General features: G+C 41.8%; 1 protein-coding gene across 3 annotated transcripts in view; it reads left to right on the top strand.

Annotated features, from left to right (window-relative positions):
• Positions 1-26,594, top strand: part of IGF1R (insulin like growth factor 1 receptor) — a 449,624-nt gene that overhangs the window by 329,456 nt on the left and 93,574 nt on the right. For all 3 annotated transcript variants that reach the window (XM_070762987.1, XM_070762988.1, XM_070762986.1), the window contains exons 4-7: positions 10,712-10,857; positions 15,799-15,943; positions 22,699-22,913; positions 24,540-24,666. In XM_070762987.1, the coding sequence (XP_070619088.1) occupies positions 10,712-10,857; positions 15,799-15,943; positions 22,699-22,913; positions 24,540-24,666 (633 nt within the window). The remainder of the gene's footprint in view (positions 1-10,711; positions 10,858-15,798; positions 15,944-22,698; positions 22,914-24,539; positions 24,667-26,594) is intronic.

Below are 26,594 nucleotides of genomic sequence, written 5' to 3'. Positions count from 1 at the left end.
TAGACTGATATAAATAGAGAGGGCATGATGTCTCTACTGGGGTTACAGTGATTTATAGGGTATGTGATTTTTTATTTGATTCATTATCCCATAAAATGGAGTAGGTTTTATTGATGGTTCCAATGATTTTTGCAGACATTTTTATAGAAACAGGGCACAACGATTCCACTGGGTTTGCAGTGATACAATCAGAGCAGGGCATGATGATTCTACTGGATTTACAGTGATAAATCTGGTATGATGATTTAATTGGCTTTAGAAAGAAAAAAATACATGAAAGAAAAGGGGGAAAGTTTTTTTCCTTCTATTCTTTTTGTTTTCTTTTTTCTTTCTCCTTTTTTTCTTCTTTTTAATTTCTTTATTTTTTATTTACTTACCAAAAGAAATTATTATTAATTGGGCTAATTAGGATATATGTGATAAACTATTTGGATTTCCCTCCCTTCTTGCATTGATATACTTTTGAGCCCTACAAAAGTTAGATAAAATTTAGGATTTAGATGACATGATTGGGAATTCTGGTTTCTTTCTTTTTTTTTAAAGGGCAACTACCGTATTTTCCGGCGTATAAGACGACTGGGTGTATAAGACGACCCCCTAACTTTTCTAGTTAAAATATAGAATTTGAGATATACTCGCCGTATAAGACTACCCCCGGCGGGGAGAGCAAAGGTGGCAGCGGGAGTAGCGGAGGCGAGGCGGAGAAGAAAGAAGCGGCGGAAAAGTATAGTGTCTGAGCGGCAGTCCCCTTGGGACTGGGCAGCATAGAAGTATAAATAAATAAATAAATAAATAAAATCTCTATTTTTTTATTAAAATAAATTAATAATAAAACAAAACCAAACTCTATTACTATTAAAACTAAAACAACCAGCAAATCCAAAAACATAACTATTAATAAAAACAGGTGAGGGCTGGGGTTTTTTTTCTCTGTTATTATTTAAGTGCTTTTACCATATGCTTTAAATCAAGAGTCACTTCTCTCTCTATTTCTCTCTCTTTCCTGTCATTCTCTGCCTCAATCATTTTCTCATTTCTCTTCCCCCCTTTTTTCTATCATTTCTCTCTCCCTCTCTCTTCCTTCCACTCCTTTATCTCTCTTGCTTTCTTCCTCTCTCTCACTCTCTCTCTCTTCCTTCCTCTCTCCTCTCTCACTCTTTCTTTCTTTCCCTCTCTCACTCTCTCTTCCTTCCTGTCTTCTCTCTTTCTCTCTCCCTTTCTTTCCTTCTCTCTTCCTTCCACTTTTTTCTCTTTTTCTTTTCCTTCCTTCCCCTCCCTCTCTCCCTTTATATTTATCTCTTCATTCCTTCCTCTCTTCCTCCCTTTCTCTCCCCCTCTCATTCATTTTTCTCTCCCTTCCCTCCCTCCCTCCTTCTTTCCTCTCCTCTATCCCTCCCTCTCTTTCCTTTCTCTCCACGTCTCCGACTTTGCTGACATGCACAAGGCTCAAGCCAGCTGCCCGGAAAAGCCATGAAGGTCCTCCTGCCCCCCACCCCCAGCAGAAAACACAACGGAGGTCTTCCGGTACCAGCTTGAGCCTCGCATTGCTCCACCCCGCTTCGCCTGTCATCCTGGACCTCCGTTGTGTTTTCGGGGGGAACCGGTGGGAAAGCCCTGTGCTGGCCAGGAAAGCCGGGTTTGCTTTCCGTGAAAGCAGCGCGCCTTTTAAACACGCTGCTTTCTTGCAACATTTTCCTGGGTGGGTGGGGAGGAGGCCACTCCCCTCCCCCCCCCCCAGGAAAGAGGTCCAGGAAACAGCGTGTTTAAAAGGCATGCTGCTATCATGGAAAGCAAACCCGGCTTTCCTGGCCAGCACAGGATTTTCCCGCTGCTCCCCCCCCCCCCCCCCGAAAACACAACGGAGGATTACAGGCAGGACGAAGCAGGGTGGAGCAATGCAAGGCTTGGCGCATTTCTTTCGGCGGAAGAGGAGGCGAGGGAGCGGATCGGGCGGGGGCAGCACCTTCTACTGTCGGCGCCTACCCGCCCCCGACCCCCATGGGCTGGCAGGGGGATGGAGACTGCGCGCCCATGGAAAAGGGCGCGTGGGGCGGTATTTTGGTCTGCGTGGGCGTAGCCTACGGGGAACGGTGCTATGGAATCAGTATCCGGCGTACAAGACGACCCCACACTTTGGAAAGATTTTCAGGGGTCAAAAAGTCGTCTTATACGCCGGAAAATACGGTACAATAAAAGTAATGGTAAGAAATATACATGAAATTGATATTAGGATATATGGAGAAGTCTGAAGCACAACGGCCTAAATGATTAGATGTAATTAGAAAAGGAATTTGCGCATGCGTCGAATTAGATAGACGCATCTACAGAGAGCTCCCTAATGTGAATTAGGAAAAGTGAAAGTTAACCCCTGACAGCCCTCTCTAGCTTGGTGAAAAGCGGATTGAGGGGGAGCGAATTGAACGGAGCTTTTGAAAACTTTACAAAAAAGAGGGAAAGAAGGAGCAAGTTCCAGTTTTAAACGTGAGTAGGGGAAAAACTGAGAACAAAGGAAAGATGGCGACTACTACGGAGCTGGAGGGAAAAATGGATTCATTGTTAATGGCATTTGCTAATATGGGGCAGCTGCTCCAAGACATGAAAAAGGAAATAGCTGCCGTTGGTGCTGGCGTAGCAGACTTAAAAGAACAGTCGAAAACACAAGATCAGAGAATTGTGAAACTGGAGGAGGGGAAAAGTCACCAGGAATTACGTATAATTAACTTGGAGGACAGACAAAGAAGAGCTAATCTCTGCCTGAGGGGATTCAAACAAGATTTTGCTGAGGGTAAACATCTTATCCAAGCAATTCAACAATGGTTTGGTGAAAACAACATTAAAAGCGATCCAGGTGAATTTGAAAGAGCACATTGGGCATTTGGTTCTCGGAGTCAAGGAGATCAAAAAGATGTTATCGTAAGATTTAATTCGGAAAGGAGAGCAGCAGAAATTTTCAGAGAACTAAAGCAGATTTCAAATTTACATTATAAAGCCACTCCAATACGCATTTTAAAAGATCTGTCTGCAGAAACACTTAAGATGAGAAACCAAATGAGAGGCGTCACGTCCCAACTATATGAAAAAGGAATCCGTTTTACATGGCGTTATCCTGCTACAGCAATTGTTTTTAAAGATTCCAAAGTTTTCCAGGCGAGATCTCTGGATGAGGGGAAGAATCTGCTTCAAACAGCTGGGGATCGATTCGAATGTAATTTTCCAGGCATCAACATCGAAGGGCAAGCCAGCAGTAGGAGATGGAGATGGAAGAGACGGAAGAGGAGAAGAGGATTTGTTTACACTCCAACCAACTCGTGCAGCAGAACAAAGAAAAAATGAAAAATTGCAGCTCTACAAAAGGAACTTGAATTACTCCAAGAAAAGGAAAAAAGAGAAGAACCAAGAATAAAGCGCCAGAAGAAGAAATAATGAACTGAACTGAACCGAGCTGATCTGCTAACATGGTATTATTGTTCTCAACTAACTAACTTCTTCTTTGTGTATTTTACGCTAATCAACAAGGGGAAAAGAGGGAAGGAGGGGGGTGTCTTTCTTTACTGTATTAAAAGGGGAGAGATGGGGGAGGTCTCTAGTGGAACGCGAATTCAGGAGTGCCTCTTGAATAACGAAAATTCTTTTCGTTGCCTCCCCTTGGGGGGGGGGTTCAAGGGAAGGGGCACTAGGGTGGGGGTTCATAATAATTAACAATTATCTTTCCAACAGGCTCTGTTTTGCAGGAGGGGGAAATACACTTAAAACTATGTAAAATGGGTGAAACAGTGATATTGTCGTTGAATGTAAATGGTCTTTCATCACAGAAAAAACGCTATAGAATTATGAAGCTGGCTAGGGATAGTAGAGCTGATATTTTATTTTTATCAGAAACTCATAAAGGGAGGAAAAAATCAGATAAATTAGTTACCAATAGCGAGTGGCAACGGGTCTACGAGTCGATAGGGACGGCAAAAAGCAGAGGAGTCGCCATCTTGATTAATCAAAGAATATTATTTCAATTAATTAATATTAAAAGAGACAAAGACGGTAGAATGCTATTTATTAAGGGGAAAATAAATAATAAGCCAGTAACTTTAGCAGTAATCTATGCCCCCAATGTAAATGCAAAACAATTTATAATGAATGTAAAGCGTAAATTAGATAATTTTGCGGAAGGCACAGTGATTTTAGCAGGCCTTTTCAACTTGGAATTAACAGCAGGGAGGGGAGAAAAGAAAAAGTTACATTTAAATAAAATTAATATGATGGACCTCCATGAAAACATAGTAAACAGGGATACATTTTATTCGGCAAGACACAATAAATTTAGTTGCATTGATTATATATTAATCAACAAAACGGGGGGTACATCTTAAGAAAGCAGAAGTTAAAAGCATTTGGTTATCAGACCATGCCCCACTGTTAGCAGTGATTGAAATGGATGTTGGTAGGCAACAAAGGATTTGGAGATATAACCCTGTGGTTTCGGCTAGTGAGAAAAATAGACTCAAATTACAAAAGGAATTGAGTGAATTCTTTAGTATTAACGCAACGGGTGAAACTAAGCAAACAATAGTTTGGGATACACACAAGGCTGTTATGAGAGGTAATTGTATTAGCACCGAAGCTTTTATTAGGAAATCCTGGGAAGCTGAAGGAGAAAGTCTATTAAAAGAGATAGATTTAATCCAACAGACTTTGAAAATTACAAGAAATAGAGCCTGGAATATATTATTATTATCTAAGAAAAAGAAATTACAATCTCTTGAGGAAGAGAGATGGAATAAAATGAAGGTGATTGTAAAACAGAGAATCATGGGATGGGGGAACAAATCAATGAAACAAATGGTACATTATTTGAAAAAAAGAAAAGAGAAATCCCATATCTCTGCTTTAAAGGATAAGGAAGGTGCAATAAAACGTAGTAATGCAGAAATGGAAAAAATAATGAGTGATTTTTATGGGAATTTATACAAAAAAGAACATATTACATTGCAAACTATAGAGGTTAATGAGAAATTAACGGAAGAAGATAGACAAATTTTAAATGCAAGAATAACAAATGATGAGATATCTAGAGTTATTAAAGGGTTGAAACCTGCTAAAGCCCCAGGCCCAGATGGTTTTACTGGTGAATATTATAAGACTTATAAGAATGAATTACTACCGCATTTGGAAAAATTGTTTAATAATGTAATTGAGACCTTTGAATCTCCACAGTCGTGGAAAATCTCAGAAATTATAACTATCCCAAAGCCGGATCGTGATTTAATGGACCCCAAGTTCCTATCGCCCCAATCAGCTTACTTAACCAGGATTACAAAATATTTATGAAAATATTGGCAAACAGGGTAGAGAATATCTTACCAAAGGTAATTGGAGAAGACCAATATGGATTTGTTAAAGGAAGAAAGATTTATGAACCAATTAGAAACGTGGTTAATGTTATACACCATGCTACCAATACCAAAAGAAAATTAGGTATTTTAAAGCTAGATGTGTACAAAGCCTTTGATAAAGTCAACCATGATTACTTGTTTCAATTATGTAAAGATTTAAATATGGGAGATTCATTTTGTAGAATTATAGAAACAATTTATAAGGATAATATAGCTTATATTAGAGTAAATGGCAATAGAACAGAGATGATTAAAATTCAGAATGGAACTAAGCAGGGTTGCCCATTATCCCCAATGTTATTTGCATTGGCAATTGAGGTTTTAGCAAACAAAATTAGAAATGATAAGGAATGGAGAGGTTATAAACTAGGAAAATTCGAATTGAAATTAAATCTGTTTGCAGATGATGCTATAGTGATGTCTGAAACCCCAATTCAAATGATGAAAAGAATAATGATCTTGCTCCAGGAATTTAAAGACCAATCGGGACTTATGGTTAATATAGAGAAATCGGAGATAATTGAAACTAGGATGTAAAAAAATGAAATATTTAGGAATTTGGTTGTTTAAGAATCCGATTAAAATTGCGACAGCCAACTATAATTTAATATGGAAGAGAATTCAGAAGCAGATAAAAAATTGGAGGGGGAAAAGGTTGGGAAGAATTGCCAAGATCAGAGCCCTTAAAATGATGATAATACCAAAAATGATGTATTTATTTCAGGTTTTACCAGGCACTTTTCCTGGTGCAAAACTGAGAGAATGGGATAGTAAATTAAATTTTTGGATTGAAGGAAACAAAAGGCCTAGAATAAGAAAAAAATGGCAGTTTGCCCACGAGAAAGAGGGGGGATGGGGGAGCCCGTGCTTAGTATTATATAGAGAAGCATTTCAAATAGAAAGATTAATGGAATTACAGTTATGGGGGGAAAAGAAGTGGGTGAAATTGGAAAAGGAAATTAATAATATAAATAATAAAGAGCTATTATTTAAAAATTGGAGTAGAATAGAGATTAATAATTTAACCGACCTCTGAAAGCATGCTTAGAAATATGGCCCAAATGGCAGGGAAAATGTGGAACTAGAAATTCCAAATTATCAACGTTACACGTATTGAATACAAGTTACGATGTTAATTTAAGCAGAATTATAAAAGTATTAAATAGCAAAGGGATAACGAGAATTGAACAATTATATGAGAAGGATGGAAGAGTTAGCAGAACTCGGTTGGAATGGTGGCTTGGTCAACAGAAATGGCTGCAGATTAATGCAATAAGCAAATACTTAAATAAAAGTGAGAATAAAGAAGCTTTCTTGCGAGAAGAAAATTGTTTAGAAAAAATAATAAAAGAAAAGATCAATGAGACAAAAGCCCAAGCTAGTAACATATATAGAATGTTATTACAAGTGGAAGAGGAAGTAATAAAAAGTTTGACAAGATGCTGGCAAAATTATTTACAAATAGATGAAAGTGAAATGAAAGAAATAGTAGAAAATATACATAAGATTAAAAATACAAGAGTTAAAGAGATGAGAAGGAAAATCTTACACAAATGGTATTATACACCGGCACAACTTGCACACTTCCAGGGGAAAGAGAAGGGTAATTGTTGGCATGGTTGCCAAAAGAAGGGAATCTTTTTATTTTATTTTTATTATTTTTATTTTATTAATAGAGTTGAAAGGGACCGTTAGGTCATCGAGTCCAACCCCCTGCCTGAGCAGGAAACCCTACAGCACCCCAGCCAAATGGAAGTCCAATCTCCTCTTGAAGGTGTCCAGAGTTGGGGAGTTCACCACCTCCCCTGGCAGGCAGTTCCATTGGTTGATCGCTCTGACCGTCAGGAAGTTCTTCCTTATTTCCAGGTTGAATCTCTCCTTGGTCAGCTTCCAACCATTGTTCCTCGTCTGGCCCTCTGGTGCCCTGGGGAATAAAGAGACCCCCTCCTCACCGTGGCAACCCCTCAAGTATCTGTAAACTGCTATCATGTCCCCTCTAGACCTTCTTTTTCCTAGGCTGTCCATGCCCAATTCTCTCAATCTCTCTTCGTAAGTCTTGGTTTCGAGTCCCCTAATCATTTTGGTTGCTCTTTTTTGCACCTTCTCCAGAGTTTCGATGTCTTTTTTGTAGTGAGGTGACCAAAATTGGATGCAGTACTCCAGGTGGGGTCTGACCAGGGCATAGTAGAGTGGTATTAGTACTTCCCTGGTCTTGGAGCGTATTCCTCTGTTGATGCAGCTTAGGATTGAGTTGGCTTTTTTGGCTGCTGCTGCACATTGCTGACTCATGTTTAGTTGATTGTCCACCAAGACTCCAAGATCTCTTTCGCAGTCACTACTGCTGAGTGGGGTATCTCCCAGGCTGTATGTGTGTCTAGGGTTCTTTTTGCCGAGGTGGAGGACTCTGCATTTGTCGGTGTTGAACCTCATTTTGTTGGTATGGGCCCACTGTGATAGTCTGTCTAGGTCTTCTTGTACTCTGAGCCTGTCCTCAAGGGTGTTGGCTACCCCCGCCAACTTGGTGTCATCTGCAAATTTTATTAGTTCCCCTTTTATTCCCTCGTCCAGGTCGTTGATGAAGATGTTAAAGAGTACAGGACCCAGGACAGAGCCCTGTGGTACTCCACTGTCTACTTTTTTCCATGTGGATTTGGTGCTGTTGAGGACAACTCGTTGGGTGCGGTTGGTCAGCCAACTGTTTATCCATCTACATGTGTAGTAATCTACTCCATTTTGTGGATTAGGAGATTGTGGTCGACTTTATCGAAAGCCTTACTGAAGTCCAAGTATATGAGGTCCACTGAGTTGCGTTGGTCAACTGACTTGGTTATGGTGTTGAAAAATGATATGAGATTGGTTTGGCATGATTTGTTTCTGATGAATCCATGCTGGCTATTGGATATGATCTTGTTTGTTTCTAGGAAGTGGGTAAGTTGTTTTTTGATTGTTTTCTCCAGTATTTTTCCAGGTATAGAGGTCAGACTGATTGGTCTGTAGTTACCTGGGTCGGTCTTTTTGCCTTTTTTGTGGATGGGGACTACGTCAGCTCGCTTCCAGTCTTCCGGTAGGTCTCCAGTGATCCAGGATATTTGGTAGATGAGGAGGAGTGGTTCCGCTATGGTGTCTGCCAATTCTTTTAGGACTTTGGGGTGAAGTCCGTCTGGCCCTGGTGATTTGTATTCGTTGAGTTCCCTCAGGTAGTCCCTCACTGTGCTTTTGTCTATGTTGTCTTTATGCATATGTTCTGGGAGTGTGTAGAAATTCAGACATTTTGGAAGGAAGTGCAGAACGAAATTAATAAAATGTTAAATATCAACTGGATAATTACAAAAGAAATAGCGATTTTAATTAAACAAAGAGAATTAGGAGAATTCAAGGAAATAAAAAATGCAGCATTGGAAAGTGCTCAAGCAGTAGTGGTATTGGGCTGGAAAGAGTCTATAAAATGGACATTACCGAATTGGTACTGGTACATGGTGGATCACATACACTTTGAAATTATGGAAATAAGATTAAACAATTTTGATGAAAACAAATTGGAGAAGCTGATGGTACGATAGAATAAGGTGAAAGGTTATATGTTGAGTAGAATCTGTGATGTAAATGTGAAAAATAAACTGCAATCACTCTTTTAGTAATATCTAATGCAAGGTAGAGCCAAGGAAATACAGATAAACAAACCAAATTTTTTTTTTGAACCCCCTTGTAATGGGTGGTGGTGGTGAAGGGGGGTGTTTTGTCTGTTAGGTGATGGGCACATGCACTGTGCACTGTTTCATGTTTGTTTTATGTAACCATTTTATAAAATCAATAGATAGATAGATAGATAGATAGATAGATAGATAGATAGATAGATAGATAGATAGATAGATAGATAGATAAAAGATGTAATTAGAAAAGAAGCAGCCTAAAAAAACTATTAGTTAATAGATTTTTAAATATAAGAAATTTGAATATATATTTTTGTCCAGATGTCAAATGTAAAGCAGGTAGCATTTGATGGATTATGAATACCGAATTCAAAAAATGTAATCATTGTATTGTATTTTAAGATTCATGGTATATTATTTTACATATGTGATTGGAGTGAAAAAATAAAAAATTCTTTGCAAACTCCCCCCCCACACACACACATTACTAACTTAACAACCACAGTGGTTCACTTTACAACAGTGGCAAGAAAGATCGTAAAATAGGACAACATTCACTAATGAATGTGTCACTTAGCAACATATTTTGGGCTCAATTATGACAAAAAGACTATGAATTGCACTACTTGTACTTCCAATAGTTCAATTCTGAGCAGATCAAGGTTGATTCAGCCTTTCATCCTTCCAAGGTTGGATGAGGACCTAGATTGTTGGGGGCAAGAGGCTGAGGCTCTAAAGCAGCGTATGTGTGCATTGATATGTGCAGAGAAGAGCAAGTAAAATTATAAGGAGTCTGCAGGCTAAACTACCCTATTTTTCGGAGTATAAGATGCACCACAGTATAAGAAGCACCTTAGTTTAGGGGGAGAAAAATAGGGAAAAGAATCTGCTTACCAGGTATTCCTCTGGCTTTACAGATGCACCCAAATTATCAGCCTCTTTTAGGGAGGGAAAGGGGCTTCTACTCTGAAAAATATGGTATATATTGAATGGTTACGGGAAGAAGGTATGCCTAGCCTATAACAGTTGCGGTGGCACAGTAGTTAGAGTGCAGGACTGCAGGCTACTTCTGCTGCCTGCTGGCTGACTACAATTTGGCAGTTCGAATCTCATCAGGCTCAAGGTTGACTCAGCCTTCCATCCTTCCAAGTTCGGTAGAATGAGCACCTGGCTTGTTGCGTGCAAGAGGCTGATTCTGTAAACCGCCTAGAGAGGGCTGTAAAGCCCTGTTGCCCTCAACAGTCTGGGTCCTCACTTGACCCACCTTAGAAGGATGGAAGGCTGAGTCACCCTTGAGCCTGATGAGATTCAAACTGCCAAATTGCAGGCAGCCAGCAGTCAACAGAACTAGCCTGAAGTACTGCATTCTAACCACTACACCACCGTGCCAATAGAATAGGAATAGAATAGCAATAGCAATAAGACTTGTATACCACTTCATAGTGCTTCACAGCCCTCTTTAAGCGGTTTACAGGCTCATCTTATTGTCCCCCAGCAATCTGAGTCCTGATTTTATCAACTTTAGAAGGATGGAATCAACCTTGAGCTGATCAGGATCGAACTGCCGGCAGCCAGCAGAATTAGCCTGCAATGCTGCATTCCAACCTTGGTACCGCCACAGCTCATGGATGGGCCATTTATAGTCATCTCTTCCTATCCTTTGTCTTTTACCAGCATGTTCTGCAGCCCCTGTGAGGGACCCTGCCCCAAAGTGTGTGCAGATGACAAAATCATGACGATTGACTCCGTCACGTCGGCACAGACACTCCAGGGATGCACCGAAATTAGAGGGAACCTTCTTATCAACATCCGCCGTGGGAGTAAGTTTACGCTTGATTGGGAGAGTTTAAAGAGTTGGTAACCCTGGCTGACTGTGACCACCCCTGTATGAGCTTCCAAAAGTGCATATCGTGCTACAGATACCGTAGGTGGGGTTTTATGGTTACCCCAACTGCTCTCGCTCCACTGTAGAGCACATGGGAAGCATGTTAAAATGCATATATGGTGCCCGGAGGGGACATTCTGAATTTGCAAGACAGACACACTTACAGTAAATAAACAGCAGATATGTCAACGCTGCATTTCATTCTTGATAAATTGTATTTGTCCCTTTGTTTCCCTTTGGCTATTCAGTGGTTAAAATACATTAGTTTCTTTTTTAAAAAAACCAAGACAAATAAAGTTCTTTTTAAATAATTTGAAGAATGCTTTTCACTTGCCATGGAAAACACTTTGTGCTTCATACGATAAGTTTTCCGCCAATAATGCCTACAGATTCCCAAGGTAGCATTGCAGCAAGATCAAAGTTCCCAGGAGGAAACAAAGAAGACAGCTTACTGATAGTCTTGATAAGGTTTAGGGATTTTCTAAATTCGTATTGTCTCACTCGTGTTGGGTGGCACATCAGTGAATCTAATTATTTGCCCAGTGGCAAATATTTCTCTGCAGTGTACATGATGCCCTCTTCAAACCCTGGCACCCGAATTTCCACCTTGATATTTTTCAGCGCTGAGTTGGCCACGTCTTGTACATGTCTTAACAGAAAATGAGTGTTTAGTTAACAATTTGTCAGAGGGATGAATCATCTCCTGGGAAAATTCCAACTGTTGTTTTTCTTTCTTTCTTTCTTTCTTTCTTTCTTTCTTTCTTTCCTTCCTTCCTTCCTTCCTTCCTTCCTTCCTTCCTTCTTCCTTCCTTTCTCTGAGTCTCTCTCTCTCTCTCTCCCCCTCCTTTCTTCCTTCCCACCCCTCTCACTTCCCTTCCCTGCTTTTTCCCTCCCTCCCATCATTGCCTTCTTCTTTCCCTCCCTCAGAGGGAACCCAGTTGGCCCAACCTGAAGAAAGAGAATGTTCATTTGATTTGAAGGCTGATAACGCACCCATTTCATCAGTTAGAAACCCACAAATACCATAGAGTTGTCCCTGCCCCTGCTTTGGGCACCCCCTTTTGTGCTCCCCTGTTTTAAGTCAAGCAGCCCTGTGGCGGCTTTCTATGATGCCTTCGAACATTATACAATGCAGCATCCTTGCACGACTTTGAAGACATTTCACTTCTCATCCAAGGAGCTTCTTTAGCTCTGGAGAAGCTGAAAAAGCTTCTTGGGTGAGAAGTGAAACATCTTCAAAGAAACATCAGAAGGTCCAGTTGCCTCTTGGGGGGAAAAAAACCTTTCGGACACTCATGACTACCTGGATGGCTGAGAATCTCTATAGACCAGGGGTCTCCAACCTTGGCCACTTTGAGACTCGTGGACTTCAACTTCCAGAGTTCCTCGGCCAGCAAAGTTGCCAGAGTCTGTCTGAGATAAGCTTTTGGCTTAGAAATTGGGTCTCATTGCAAAGTCAGCAAAAGAAGCATTCTCATTGGCTTGGCTCACCTGAAACCCACTCTCAGAAATAACACTGTTTGATTTCCTTTGAATTTGGTGCATATAGCAAAGTTTCTGGGAAACTTAAAATGCCTGAATTCCTCAAAGAGCTTAGAAGAAACAGACGGGTCCTTTTAAGAGGCTGGAAGGAACGCCTCCTCTCTGTTCGGCTGCCTGCTGTAAGCCTTCCCCCATGGGCCTTGTCCCGTTTATATGAGTTTGTTCCCATTTCCCCAAAAAGGCCCCCTCGGATGGCTTAATCTTGGTGAAACTTTATTTGGCTGAAAAGGATTGTATATCACCGAAGCATCGAGACTCTGCTTGTTCACTTGAGAATGAACGATCAGTGAATTGGTGCTGGTTGCTTCTTTCTCGTCTGGAAGCAGAAGGGGCTAAAACAGGAGACCCCAAACTAGGCAAGTTTAAGACTTGTTGGACTTCAACTCTCAAAATTCTCCGGCTAGCTATGCTGCAGGAGAATTCTGGGAGTTGAAATACACAGGTCTTAAACTTGCCAAGCGTGAAGACCTCTGCATTAAGAGATCTAGATACCAGCCATAAAGCAAGCTATAATTGGAAGTGTCTAGATCAGTGGTTTCCAACCTTTTTTGTCTCTAAAATCCCTCCCCCCCTCCCCCCCATGACATATAATTCTTATTATTCAAAAAGTGAACTACTCCTGGGGAGGAAGCCTAAAAGGCCATTAACTTGGTTTAAACAAGATTCCAATTGCCCCCATTAAAAATGAAATTGCCCCACTCCCCCCGTGGGGCATGGGCACATCGCTGGCTGGAGAATTCACAGGAAAACAAGGTATAGTTAAAACTTTGCATGTCACAATATTGCACTGACTTTCTTCTCGAGCCAGGCCCATCAAGTAGGAAAAATATGCAGAGACGAGCAAGCATTAACGAGGAAGAAGAAGTGTGTTCTTGACTAAGGCAGAAGGCTAAAGAATTCTGGCCTATTATTGCGTGCAAACCCACCTCGGGGAAATGTTAGCTTTGAACCTCAGTTTGCTCCTGGTTTCTATGCCCCAGCGAAGTAGCCCCCGCTTTATCATGGACAATCTACTTGTCATTTATTAAACAGTGTGAATTAACAGGAAAAGGACCAGCAGTGGGTTGATCCCAGTTCAGACCGGTTCTGTGAACTGGTAGCGGTGGTGAGAAACTCCACTCACCCGCCCAGGATACTTCTGCACATGTGCAGAAGAGTCACGTGCACACACAAACTGATAGGGACGGGGTTTAGCACCTACTCCTGAAAAGGATATTGCAGAATAATAAAGTTGGAAGGAGCTTGGGGGATTTCTAGTCTAACTCCCTGTTCAAGCAGGCGATCCTGTAACTGGGATGGCAAGTAGCCTTCGTGCATATGGCAGTACTGGAAACTGGATGAGCTGGTCTTCTATTTTCTGGCATGAGCAGATTGTCACAGGCGCATGCGCACCAGTAAGTGGAAGACTAGCCGGCTGGTGCTCATGTGCACACCAGAAGCTAAAAGTTCATTCTCCGATGTGCACCTATCTCCTAAGCAGCTCCTCTTTCATGTTTTGGCCCAAATGCGCATAGGTGCACCTCCTTTTTGGCACTCAATGTGGAAAAGTGTCACCATCACTGCCCTATAACACTCTAGATCAAGCATCCCCAACTTGTGGGCCACGGACCACTACTGGACGGTGGCGTAATTGCCCCTGGGCCACGTGAGTAGCCTGCCAGTGTGCCTGCGTTTGCACGTGTACATCGCCCTACTTGTGTGTCGCTACAAGCATCATGGCGGTGTAGCCCCACTCCCATGAGCCTCATTACAAGCACTTGTGGCTCGTCTTGTGCAAGTGTTGCTGTGAACAAAGAGCCGGGGTGGTGCAGTGGGTAGAGTGCTGTACTGCAGGCCACGGAAGCTGACTCTAGATCTGCAGGTCAGTGGTTCAAATTTCATCACTGGCTCAAGGTTGACTCAGCCTCCCATCCTTCCGAGATGGGTCAAATGAGGACCCGGATTGTGGGGCAATAGGCGGGCTCTGTTAAAAAGTGCTATTGCTAACATGCTGTAAGCCGCCCTGAGTCTAAGGAGAAGGGTGGCATAAAAATCAAATGAATAAAATAAATAAATAAACATCACAGGCACACGCATGCACCCACCTCTCCCGACAAAATCACCCCCTCTTTGCCCTGTCTCCTTGCTCGGGGCCATCAACCCGGGAAGGTTGGAGACCCCTGTTCTAGACAACATTCTGGTTGTCTGGTCTCCTGAAACCACCAAAGACCGAGCACACTCAGTTTCTGAAGGGAAGCCGTTCTACTGAGTAATTGTTCTCGCCGTTTCCTTAATTCTAGATTGGATCTCTCTTTGATGGGCTTCCATGTGTTAAATGGCTATGGGGACTCTCAATCATCCAAGTCATGGTTGTGCCAGCAAAAGGCAACCAGACCTTCTTAGAGTATTTTCCCCCCTTGAAAACATTTTGCTTCTCATCCATGAAGCTTCTTCAGTTGTCTTCAGAAAGCAAAGATGTTTGGATGAGAAGCAAAATGTTTTCGAGGAGGAGAAACAAACAAGAAAGTCCAGTTGCCTTTGGAAAAACACCTTTGGGAGTTCTACTTGTGACTTTTTGTCCTGAGTTCCCAGAGAAGATAAGTTCCAATGGGGAGCCAGGGTGGTGCAGTGGTTAGAGTGCAGCACTGCAGGCTATTTCAGCTAACTGCCAGCTGTAGTTCAGCAGTTCAAATCTCAAACCCAGCTCAAAGGTTGACTCAGCCTTCCATCCTTCTGAGGGGGGTCAAATGAGCACCTGGATTGTTGAGGGCAATATGCTGATTCTGTAAACTGCTTAGAAAGGGCTGTAAAAGTACTATGAACTGGTATATAAGTCTAAATGCTATTACTACTGTTTGGAGCTTTCTACACATGGATGAGGAAAAACCACCCACTTATCTTGCCTAGAATGGTCTGCTACCTTGAGGCATGAGTTCAGGCTCTCCTCAATGGGACAATTTTGGCTAGGAGTAATGCGGTAACGTTTCCATCTGTCACTAGACATCACAGGAGCTGTGGCTTCCTGAAGGCTTAGATTTACAACTGCCCAAGAGAAACTTGCCAAAACATCAGCTGTTGAAAGCTCAGAATGCAACGCTGGCATTAGCAACCAACATTGAAGGGAACGGATAGCCATTGCGCCAGCCGAAAAATTAACTAGATTAAATTGAAGTGGCATTTAGTTTGGCATTCCGGCTGCTGGCTTGCCTAGGTGTGTTGCACAGCAAAGTGTTGACATTCTTGGAAGGCCGCTCTTAAGCCGATGAAGCTAATTGTGGTACAAACAAAAATTTCAAAAGGAGGAGGATTTATCACTCCTCCCACTCTTGGATTTCCCCCCCCCCTCTCCCTGCAGACAATATCGCCTCTGAGCTGGAGGATTTCATGGGGTTGATAGAAACAGTGACTGGATATGTGAAGATCCGCCATTCTCACGCTTTGGTGTCCTTGTCGTTTTTGAAGAACCTGCGATATATCAACGGAGAGGAACAACTAGACGGGTAAGTATAGCCTGTTTCTACTGTTAAGAAGTCATGTCATTGAACATAACATTCTCGGACAAGCGGTTCTTGAAGATCTTGTTAGAGAACACATTGTTTCTCGGCGTTGGAAAGTTGACGATGAACATGGACTTCAACTCCCAGAATTCCCCAGCCACCTGGGAGTTGAAGTCCACACATTTTCAAGTTCCCAAGGTCAAGAAACACTGCCCAAATACATAAGCTGAAGACCATGTCATGGTCCACTTGGAACCTATTCCTTCAACCTTCCCCTTCTTCAGCTTCACAGCATTGAATAACAACTCTGGAACTTTCAGTTTTTATATGCTCCTCCCCTCCTTCAGATATGGCCCTTGGTTTCAGAAAGTTACCTGCATGTAGATTAGATTGATTTGATCCAAAGATTTTTCTCTTGGTTGTGTTTTTGTGGATAAGTTCAGCAGCTCTGTCTGAATGCTACTGAAAATCTTCTATGGAAAATTTCAAGCAAAGAGGTGGTTGTGTTAAGAGATATAGGAAATGTTTTCACTCGTTGTCCTGGTCAAAACTGGATTTGCCATCTTGGATGGTCCTGTTTTTGGAGGGACAACTGCCTTGCGTTCTTTAACACAGAGTAAGCAAGCATCTAACTTCATATTGTTGTCATCCTTCTCTCCCAATTCAGTGGCCTTCTGAAGAACATTGGGTTACAATTTACCCGTCTTCTTCCCTTGCCAGGGCTACTGGGTGGTACAGTTCCATTTCAGATACCTCTGAGAAGGCACAAAGGTAGAGTAAGGAAGTTACAAGTAGTCCTTGACTTTCAACTGCGAGGGTTGTAAGTTTACAACCAGTAAACTTTTTTCTTGCTAAGTGAGACATTTGTTAAGTGAATTTTGCTGGTCGGGGGGTCACAAAAGCTGATCACATGATCCCAGGACCCTGCCACTGTCATAAATATGAAGCAATTGTCAAGCAGCTGAATTTTAATCACGTGACCATGGGGATTCTGCAGCAGTGTGAAAACCGGTCTTAAGTCACATTTTTTCAGCATTGTTGTAATTCTGAACAGTCACTAAATGAGCTGTTGTACATCGGGGACTCCCTGTATTTAAAAGAATGGAGTTACATCACTTTTGAAGAACGTACAGCTGGGAAAAGTTGTGGTTGTCATCAGACTAAAATTGGAGGAGAGCATCATTTCTGCCCTTGGTCTTAAGTCTGGGAAATGGCCGTATTTCTCTTGGGATACTTTCTCTGCTCTCTTTACCTCCAAAGGAAACCATTATTTCCAGATACCGATTGCATCACTAGTTAATAAACAGGAATTTGGGGGTGCAGGGGGGGAACTGTTTGAAGAAGGCTGGGGCAAGGTCATGAGAACAGCCCTCATTGTGTCTGATTTATCTGGCCCGAAAGGATTATCTTACAGGATGAGGGTAGATTCTCAACCTTGTTTTTCCCCTCCTGTCCCTCCCTCTCTGGCTGCAATTCCGTCGGCCTTGCATTCTTAAAATTCCAGAGAGTGATGGAATATGTTGTAAAGGGCACCGTTGCTTTCTTCCACCACTGGAAAGTTCCTCTCGTCTCTCTTGAGCCATAGAACGTCGGTTCAGAGGGCTGGGAGGGACCTGGGAGTTTTTCTAGCCCATGGGGGATCATGTCGAAATTGTGCTTGACCACCTGGGGGGGAAGCTGTGTGTGTGAGACCAGGGTGGACATGGCTAGCTTGACATGACTCGTGTCAGGGATGCCTATGGAGGTCTGAGTGCACGGCCCTCCAGAGCTCCATTTTTGCTGCCAGGAGGCCATCACAGCCAAAAATGGAGCTTGCAAAGGCTGCACACGGCCCTCCCAAGCCCCATTTTCTCTGGCAAAGGCACCACAGACTGGTCCTTTGCTGTTTCCAGGGCAGCCCTGCAGGCCAGATCTAAACACCCTGTAGGCTGAATTCAGCCCCTGGGTCTTGAGTTTGACACTCCTCTTCTACCCCAACCCCCTGCTGAAGGAGGAGACCCTGGACCATTCCAGACAAAGACATTTGTTTTAAAAAGATGGCAGTGCCCAGGGAATGGCAAAGACAAAACTGGTTTGGTAACATCATTGTGACATCACCAGCAGGTCACTCCAGGTATGGCAAATCGGTCTGAATCAGAAGGAACCCACCTCTGATTGGGAGGGGCGTTGAGGATTTTCTACTCCAACCCACTGCTGAAGCAGGAGACCCTATAGCTAGGATTGCAAACCTATAGCACGCATAGGTAGGAACCCACTGATGATGCAATTTTCACGATTTTTTTTCCTGGCGTCTCTGTGTTGGAAAAAGCTTACCCGCCTACCCTTTCCTTAATGCTGACCTTTATTCTTTATCTGAAGCGCAACTGAAAAGCTCCTTCTCAGGAGACTGCCAGGGAAAAACTTTGCCTCAAATTATGTCATCAGTGGGTCTCTACCAGTGTGGCTCTCTGGATTGCACCAGTAGGAACACAGCACTGCCTCCGTGGTTTCAGAAAGGCCTGTGCATATGCGCGGAGTAGCGTGGGACGTGTGTACATGCTTGGGGAGGGAGGGAAGGGGGGGTGGGCACATGAATGCATGCTAGCATGCCCATATGCCCCCTTTCTGCACCCAAACCAAAAAAGGTTTGCCATCGCTGCCCTATAGCATTCTGGACAAATGGCTTGTCCCATCTTTTTCTTGAAAACCTCCAGTGATGGAGCACTCATAACATATAGATAGAAGCCATTCCACTGGTTCTCACTGTCTAAGGAAAAATGTCTCCTTAGTTCTAAGTTTGATAAACGTCCAGCCCTTGCAATGTTTTGCCATGTAAAACCGCCATCTGTGCATGACCTGAGGCCTCCAAAACTGCTACCAAATTAATAACTGTAACGTTTCACAGAGGAAAGCTGCTAAATAGGATGGGGAGTGGTGTTGGTGATCATACAAATTAATTAAAATTGAAAATGGAATAGAAATGAAATGTAGTTTTGATCCTGGATCAGCACACTATATTGGTAGAATAATCTATAGCAAGTGTGTTCCATCTTGGCAACTTTAAGAACTGTGGATTTCAATTTATGAAATTGGTTGGATCTCTCTTTAATGAGCTTCAACCCACCGCTTCCTGGCCTGTCTTCTTCTGGTGCTTTGGAAAATAGGTTGACACACACACACCTCGATGGCAGTCCAATCTCCTCTTGAATATGTTGAGAGTTGGGGCATTCACAACCTCCACTGAGAGGCCGTTCCATTGGTTGATCACTCTGATCATCAGGAAGTTCTTCCTTATTACCAAGTTGAATATCTCCTTGGTCAGCTTCCATCTGTTGTTCCCCGTCTGGCCCTCTGGTGCCCTGGAGAATAGAATGACCCCCTTCTCTCTGTGGCAACCCCTTAAGTACCTGTATACTGCTATCATGTCCCCCCTGGCCCTTCTTTTCACTAGACTATCCATGCCCAGTTCCAGCAACCTCTCCTCGTATGTCTTGGTTTCTAGTCTCCTTATCATTTTTGTTGCTCTTCTCCATAAACATCATTTTGTTAGTTTGGGCCCACAGTGTTAATCTATCTAGGTCCTTCTGTATTTTGAGCCTATCCTCTAGGGTGTTGCTACCCCCGCCAGCTTAGTGTCGTCTGCAAATTTGATTAGTTCTCCCTCTATTCCTTCATCTAGGTCATGAATGAAAATGTTGAAGAGCACAGGACCCAGGGCTGAACCCTGTGGTACCCCACTGCCTACCTCCTTCCATGTGGATATGGAGTTGTTGAGGACAACTTGTTGGGTGCGGTTGGTCAGCCAACTATTCATCTACACGTGTTACAATCTACCCCGTTTTTTCCTAATTTGTGGATTAGGAGATTGTGATCTACTTTATCAAAAGCTTTACTGAAGTCCAAGTATATTAGGTCTACAGCATTGTGTTGGTCTACTGATTTAGTTGTGGTGTTGAAAAACGATATGAGATTGGTTTGGCATGATTTGTTTCTCACAAACCCATGTTGGCTGTTAGTTATTATCTTGTTTGTTTCTAGGTAGTGGCAAAGCTGTTTTTTGATACTTTTTCCAGTAATTTTCCAGGTATAGAAGTTAGACTGATTAGTCTGTAGTTGCATGGGTCTGTCTTTTTTCCTTTTTTGTGGATGGAGACTACACCGGCTTGTTTCCAATCTTCCAGTAGCTCTCCTGTATTCCAGGATTTTTGGTAAATAAGGAGTAGTGATTCCCCTTCTCTCTGACAGCCCCTCAAGTACCAGAAGATAGCTATTATATCACCCCTTATCCTTCTCATTATTAGACTAGACATCCATCAATTGTTCATCATATAGTTTAGCTTCAACCCCTTAATCGTTGTTGTTGCTCTTCTCTGTACTTTTTCTAGAGTAGCAGTCTTCAAACCTGGCAACTTTAAGACATGTGGATTTCAACTCCACCCAGTTGAATTCTCCATCCAGCATAGCTGTCTGGAGAATTCTGGGAGTTGAAGTTCACAAGTCTTAAAGTTGCCAGGTTTGAAGACCTCTGTTGTATAAAGAAGCTAGACCATAAATTAACCCGAGTCTGTGGAGAGGGGCGGCATACAAATCTAATAAATTATTATTGTTATTATTTATTTATTTATTTATCAACAACTTGCATAAATTGTACAAGGTAAACATTTAAGAGACTATTGTGACCTGAATAGTTATCAACAGTTTGCTGGAGAATTCTGAGAGTTGAAGTCCACAACTCTTAAAGTTGCCAAGTTTGGGGATCCTGTTCTACCTGCTGTTCTGTTCAGGCCTGTGAAGCCCGAAATAAAAGTTTGAGACCCTGTAAAAAAATTTCCCTGCATATCTGAAACTTGAAATTTCATGGCTTTGCATCATTTCAGGGGTTCTCTGTATGACAATTTTTGTTGGGGGGGTGGGAGGCTTCTTTCTTGCTGAAAAAAAAATAGTCCCTAGAATTATGTTCCCCGGGTCACCCTGACCAGGACTGAAAATTCTTCATTTGAAGTGCTTATGTTTGGTCAATTTGAAAACTTCTTCACTTGGAAAGTACTCTGAACATTTCTGCACACAATGATATGAAAATTGAACTGAAAAAAAACTATGGTTTATTTTGATTATAAAAGGCAGACCCCCCACTTTATTTGTGAACTTTTTTTCAATGTATAGATAGTTTAGCTTGCAAAATGTGTTCAATTTTACTAAGGTTGGTGTGGGATTGGTAGTTTGAACATTTCTGAACATAAGAAAAATATAAATGAACTGAACGAAATTATGCTTATTGGTTTTTTAAAATCAGAAATAAGCCCCCCCCCCCGCCCCCCCGGCTGCTTGCAACCATTTTCACTTTAAATTTTTTTTAGGCTCCAAATCTGAAATATTTTTAATATCTTAGGCATTCATTTACTCAATTTAACATTGCTGATCATCATAAAAATATTTGTGGGGAGTGGGGGCTAATTTTTTTCTGGGCAAAGAAAAAAATCACGTTGAGTCTGTTTCGGGTCATATACGACCTGGACCAAAAAGAATTTTTTTAGGTACTTGAATTTGGTCTTTTTGAAAACTTTTTTAACTGGGAAACATGTTTGAACGTTTCTAAACGTAATGATATGAAAATTGAACTGAAATATCTGAGGCTTATATTTTTATTTTGATCAAAAAGCCCCCCCCCCTTTTTTTTCTGAATTTCGTGTCAATTTATATTTTTTTAGGCTACAAATCTCTAAGGAATTTCCCCCCAAAAGGTTTCATATACTAAATTGAACATTCCTGATCTTAAGAAAAATAGAAATGAACTGAAAAAAATGATTCTTATTTGTTTATTTTGGCCACAAAAGGGCCACACACACGCCTTGCTGTGCGCCATTATTTTCACTTTTTATATATATTTGGCTAGAAATATTTGGAATATCCTTTTGAAAAGCAAGCACATGATAGCCAGACAACTACTTTTATGAAAGAAATCCATTTTACTAAAAACAAGTATGTAAGTTTGAAATTAACAGCATAATTTTTATACAAATTGAAATAATTGAACACGGGGGGAGACTTTTATGTGCAAAATAAACAAATATGCATCAATCTTTCCAGTTCAATTTTCATATCATTATGTTCAGAAATGTTCAAGCTACCAATCCCACACCAACTTTAGTAAAATAGAACGCATTTTGCAAGCAAACCTATCCATAAATTGAAAAATAATTCACAAAAACGCGGGGGGGGGGGGGCATTTCATCAGCAAAATAAGCCAATAAACATTAATTTTTTCATTTCAATGTGTTCACATTTGTTTTCAAGTGAAAAAAGCTTTCAAAAAGACCAAATCTAAGTACCTAAAATGAACAATTTGTGGTCCGGGTCAAATAGACCTGGGAACATAACATTAGGGAGTAATTTTGAGCAGAACAGCAGGGTTTAAAAAAAAGCTATTTCTGGTTCTGGAGAAGATGAAGCTGAAATCAACAAAGGCTGAAGATTGTTTAAGGCTAAAGAGCTCATTGTCACTTTCTTCATCCTTAAAAGCAGCCACAGTTTGCAACTTCCAACCTGGAGACTTTAGGTCTGTTACCACACCACTGAGCTTCTTAGGGATGGCCTTGCTTCTTTTAACATGTTGCTTATGGGATGTTCTGTAGCTGCCATACTTTTTGTTTAAATTGGATCTACGGTTTCAGTCATTGTGCGAATTTTGTAAGGGCACCACAAGCAGAATGAAAAATCTGTGGCTTTGTTTACACTGACTGATCTCCCCCCCCCCCCCTTTCCAATCATTTCCTTTTTAGGAATTACTCGTTTTATGTGCTGGACAACCAAAACTTGCAGCAACTGTGGGACTGGAGTCATCATAACCTGACCATCAAAGAAGGGAAGATGTACTTTGCTTTTAATCCTAAATTGTGTGTTTCGGAGATTTACCAAATGGAGGAGGTGACTGGAACCAAAGATCGACAAAGTAAAGGCGACGTCAATCCAAGAAACAATGGGGAAAAAGCATCCTGTACGTGAGGACATTGTGTTGGGATGGAATAACCAGAAATGGAAGATTTATTTTTTTTCCTAACCTTAAATAAGAAGAGGTTTGTAGGGATTCAGACCTGAGATGCAAAAAGGTTATTTGGGGCACGCACAGACTGTCAACTGGTCCTCAGCATGTTTCTCCTTTTCCTTTAGTCATTCTAATTCTGCATTGCTCCATATCCCTAATAAATAACGTCCTTCTCTTTCATCTGTTCCACACAAAAAATCTGTTAAACTAAGGAAAATCCTAAAATACAAACTATGGAGTTTAAATGATGGAATTTGGAATGTTGAGGAATTTTTGCTGTTGTTTCTTTTGTGGGGAGTTTAGTTACTCTTTTAATTTGCACTCCCAACATTTTGCACATAGTTCTCCGATTAGTAAAATAGGTAGGGATTATTTGCAAGTCAGATGTGGGGCTCAGCAAACTAGCTTCTTTAAAATAAATCTGAAAAAAATCAATGCCTTATACTCATTTGTAGAAACAATGTGCTGGTTCAATGTGTATGCTGAACAGGTCTGATTGGTGAGCAGGCTATGGAAATGGTCTCCTCTTGATCTCTGGCATCTAAAATAGATATTTGATATTTTTGTAAAGAATTTTCCCTTTCTTTCTTTTTTCTACCCATATGGAACTGGGATCTGCTTCCCAAATACACATGTTGGTGTGCATTCACACTAAAGGGGCACCACCCACATCCATTTATCAGCCTTGGAGATGTTGTAAAAGCTCTCCTATTTTACCATCCAGAGTCTGGGCTAGATTTCACGTGACTCTTTATTATACTTACAAAAAGGAAAAAAAAAGTGGGGAGAAGCTTATTTGTATACATGGACTTTAAAATGTGTTCAGGATGGAAGGGGGTTGAAACATTTGGCAAAGTGTAGTATCCAAACAAAAAAGCAACTGAAAAATCCAATTGTATGCTGGATTCCCAAACCAAGAATTAAGCTTCTCTAAAAACAAACACCCACAATTTACAAAACAAACATCTTGTTTTCAATCGGATATCTTTTGAAGATGTGAAGACCAGACTTTGCTTTTGAAAACAGATTCAGCCCCCTGTGAAATTTAGGGGCTTTGCTTAAAATTGGTTATGTGCATAGGTAAGATTGAGTCACCCAATTTATTTCCCCCTGTGGGGGTAAGATCAGAACATTTCTTGCTCAGAACGTTGTGAACTGCTTCCTGTTATTTAATATTTGCCTTTAGAAAAAAAGGAAATTAAAAATGCCTCTCTGACAATACATTTTGCATGACATATATTATGTTTTTAAAAAAGAAAAAAAAAAGAAACAACCCTGCATAGGGGAAGGAAGGAATGGCAGAACCTGGGGGTGGAATTAAAAGAGGAATCAGTCTAGAATCCCTTCGTAGTCACAAATTAACCTGATTTATTACTTCATAGTAACAAATAAACCCCACCCGAATTCAAACTTATCTAACTGAGCAGATGCCCCTAGTTGAGAAGATTCCTGTGGGTGGCATGAGTAGCAATAAATTAGTTTAAATGGACCTTCTCTTTCGGACCCTACACTATAGGAATTTATAGTAATAAATTCCTGTGTGGCAATTCAGCCAAGTGTGCTGCTTTTGTGTTTCAGGTGAAAGTCACATCCTGAAATTCGTTTCCAACACTACGATGAAAAATCGGATCAAACTGACGTGGGAACAGTATCGGCCTAAAGATTACAGAGATTTGATTAGCTTCACGGTCTATTACAAAGAAGCGTGAGTATCTAGAACTAGATCATTACTCTGGACAAAGTGAAAAAGTGTATGTGTTTTTAGCAGGATTAACCACCTTTACAGCTTCTAGATATATAAGGGGTATCCAAGTCGATTTCATTGAGGGTTGCATCAAGGTTGTGTTTGGCCTCGGAGGGGAAGCGGTGTGTGTGGCCAGGGTGGGTGTGACCTGTTTGATGTCACTTGTGCTGAGGGCGCCTATAACTTGTGCTGCGACATAAAGTTATAGGCCAACCAACCAACCTACAACCTAACTGCAAATAACAGCCCCAGAACCGAACTCAACACAGACAAAGCTACCATTAGGGACTACTTGAGGGAGCTTAATGAGTACAAATCAGCGGGACCTGACGGACTCCACCCTAGAGTCCTAAAAGAACTGGCAGACACCATAGCGGAACCTCTTCTCCTCATCTACCAAAAATCTTGGGCCACTGGAGATCTACCAGAAGACTGGAAACGAGCGGACGTAGTTCCCATCCACAAAAAAGGGAAAAAGACGGATCCAAGCAACTACAGACCTATTAGCCTGACTTCAATACCAGGAAAAATACTGGAGGGGGGGAAAAAACAGCTTTGCCACTACCTGGAAACAAACAAGATAATATCCAACAACCAACACGGGTTTGTCAGAAACAAATAATGTCAAACCAATCTCATATCCCTTTTCAACACCATAACCAAATCAGTAGACCAGCGAAACACGGTGGACCTCATATACTTAGACTTCAGCAAAGCTTACAACAGAGTTGACCACTATCTCCTAATCAACAAATTAGAAAAAAGCGGAATAGACTACAATACATGCAGATGGATCAATAGCTGGCTGACCAACCGCACCCAACGAGTTGTCCTCAGTGGTTCCAAATCCACATGGAAGAACGTAGGCAGTGGGATACCACAGGGTTCAGTCCTGGGCCCTGTGCTCTTCAACATTTTCATCAACGACTTGGACGAGGGAATAGAAGGGCAACTGATCAAATTCGCAAACGACACCAAGCTGGCGGGGGTAGCCAACACCCTAGAACAGTGTTTCCCAACCTTTTTTGAGCCGCGGCCCATTATTCACATTTACAAAATCCTGGAGAACATTGAGCGGGGGGGGGGGGGGGGGGGCTAAAAAAGTTTGGACCAAAAACCCTCTCTTCCTCCCTTTCACCCTATTTCTCTCTCCCTCTCTCTTTCTTTCCCCCTCTCTCTCCCTCCCTCTTTCTTTCCCCCTCTCTCTCCATATCTCTTTATTCCTTCCTTCCTTCCTCTCTTTTTTGCTCTTTCTCTCTCCCTCCTTCCCTCCCTCTTTCTCTCTTTCTTGCTTTCTCTTTCTCTTGCATTCTCTCTCTCTCTTGCTCTCTCTTTTATTCTCTCTTTCTCTCTCCCTTGCTTTCTCTCTCTCCCTTGCTTTCTCTCTTTCTCTCTCTCTTGCTTTCCTTCCCTCTTTCTCTCTTGCTTTCTCTCTCTCTCTTTCTTTCTCTCTCTCTTTCTCTTTCTTGCTTTCTTTCTCTTGCTTTCTCTCTCACACACACTCTTTCTCTTTCTCTCTCTCTTGCTTTCTTTTTCTCTCCCTCTCTTTCTTTCTTTCTCTCCTGCTTTCTCACACACACATACTCTTTCTCTCTCTCTCTCTTCCTTGCTTTCTCTCTCATTCTTCATTTCTCTCTTGCTTTTACTTCTCTCTCTTTCTCTCTTGCTTTCTCTCCTCCTTTTTCTCTCTCTCTCTTTCTCTCTCGTGCACCACACCAGCAACAGAGAGAGAAAGCGAGAGAGAGCGGAGAGAGAGTGGAGGGCGGCTTGCTGGTCCGCGACCCCCTGGATCAGAAGCCCCGCATGGCCCCAGCACGGACTCCGCTGTCACCTTCGCCTCCGCCTAAGAGGCAGCAGCCACATTCACCCCTTCGCCCTCCCAGGTGTCC

The sequence above is a fragment of the Erythrolamprus reginae genome, chromosome 10, assembly GCF_031021105.1.
Source record: "Erythrolamprus reginae isolate rEryReg1 chromosome 10, rEryReg1.hap1, whole genome shotgun sequence".
Classification (NCBI taxonomy): domain Eukaryota; kingdom Metazoa; phylum Chordata; class Lepidosauria; order Squamata; family Dipsadidae; genus Erythrolamprus; species Erythrolamprus reginae.
This window is presented reverse-complemented; position numbering and strand designations above follow the sequence as displayed.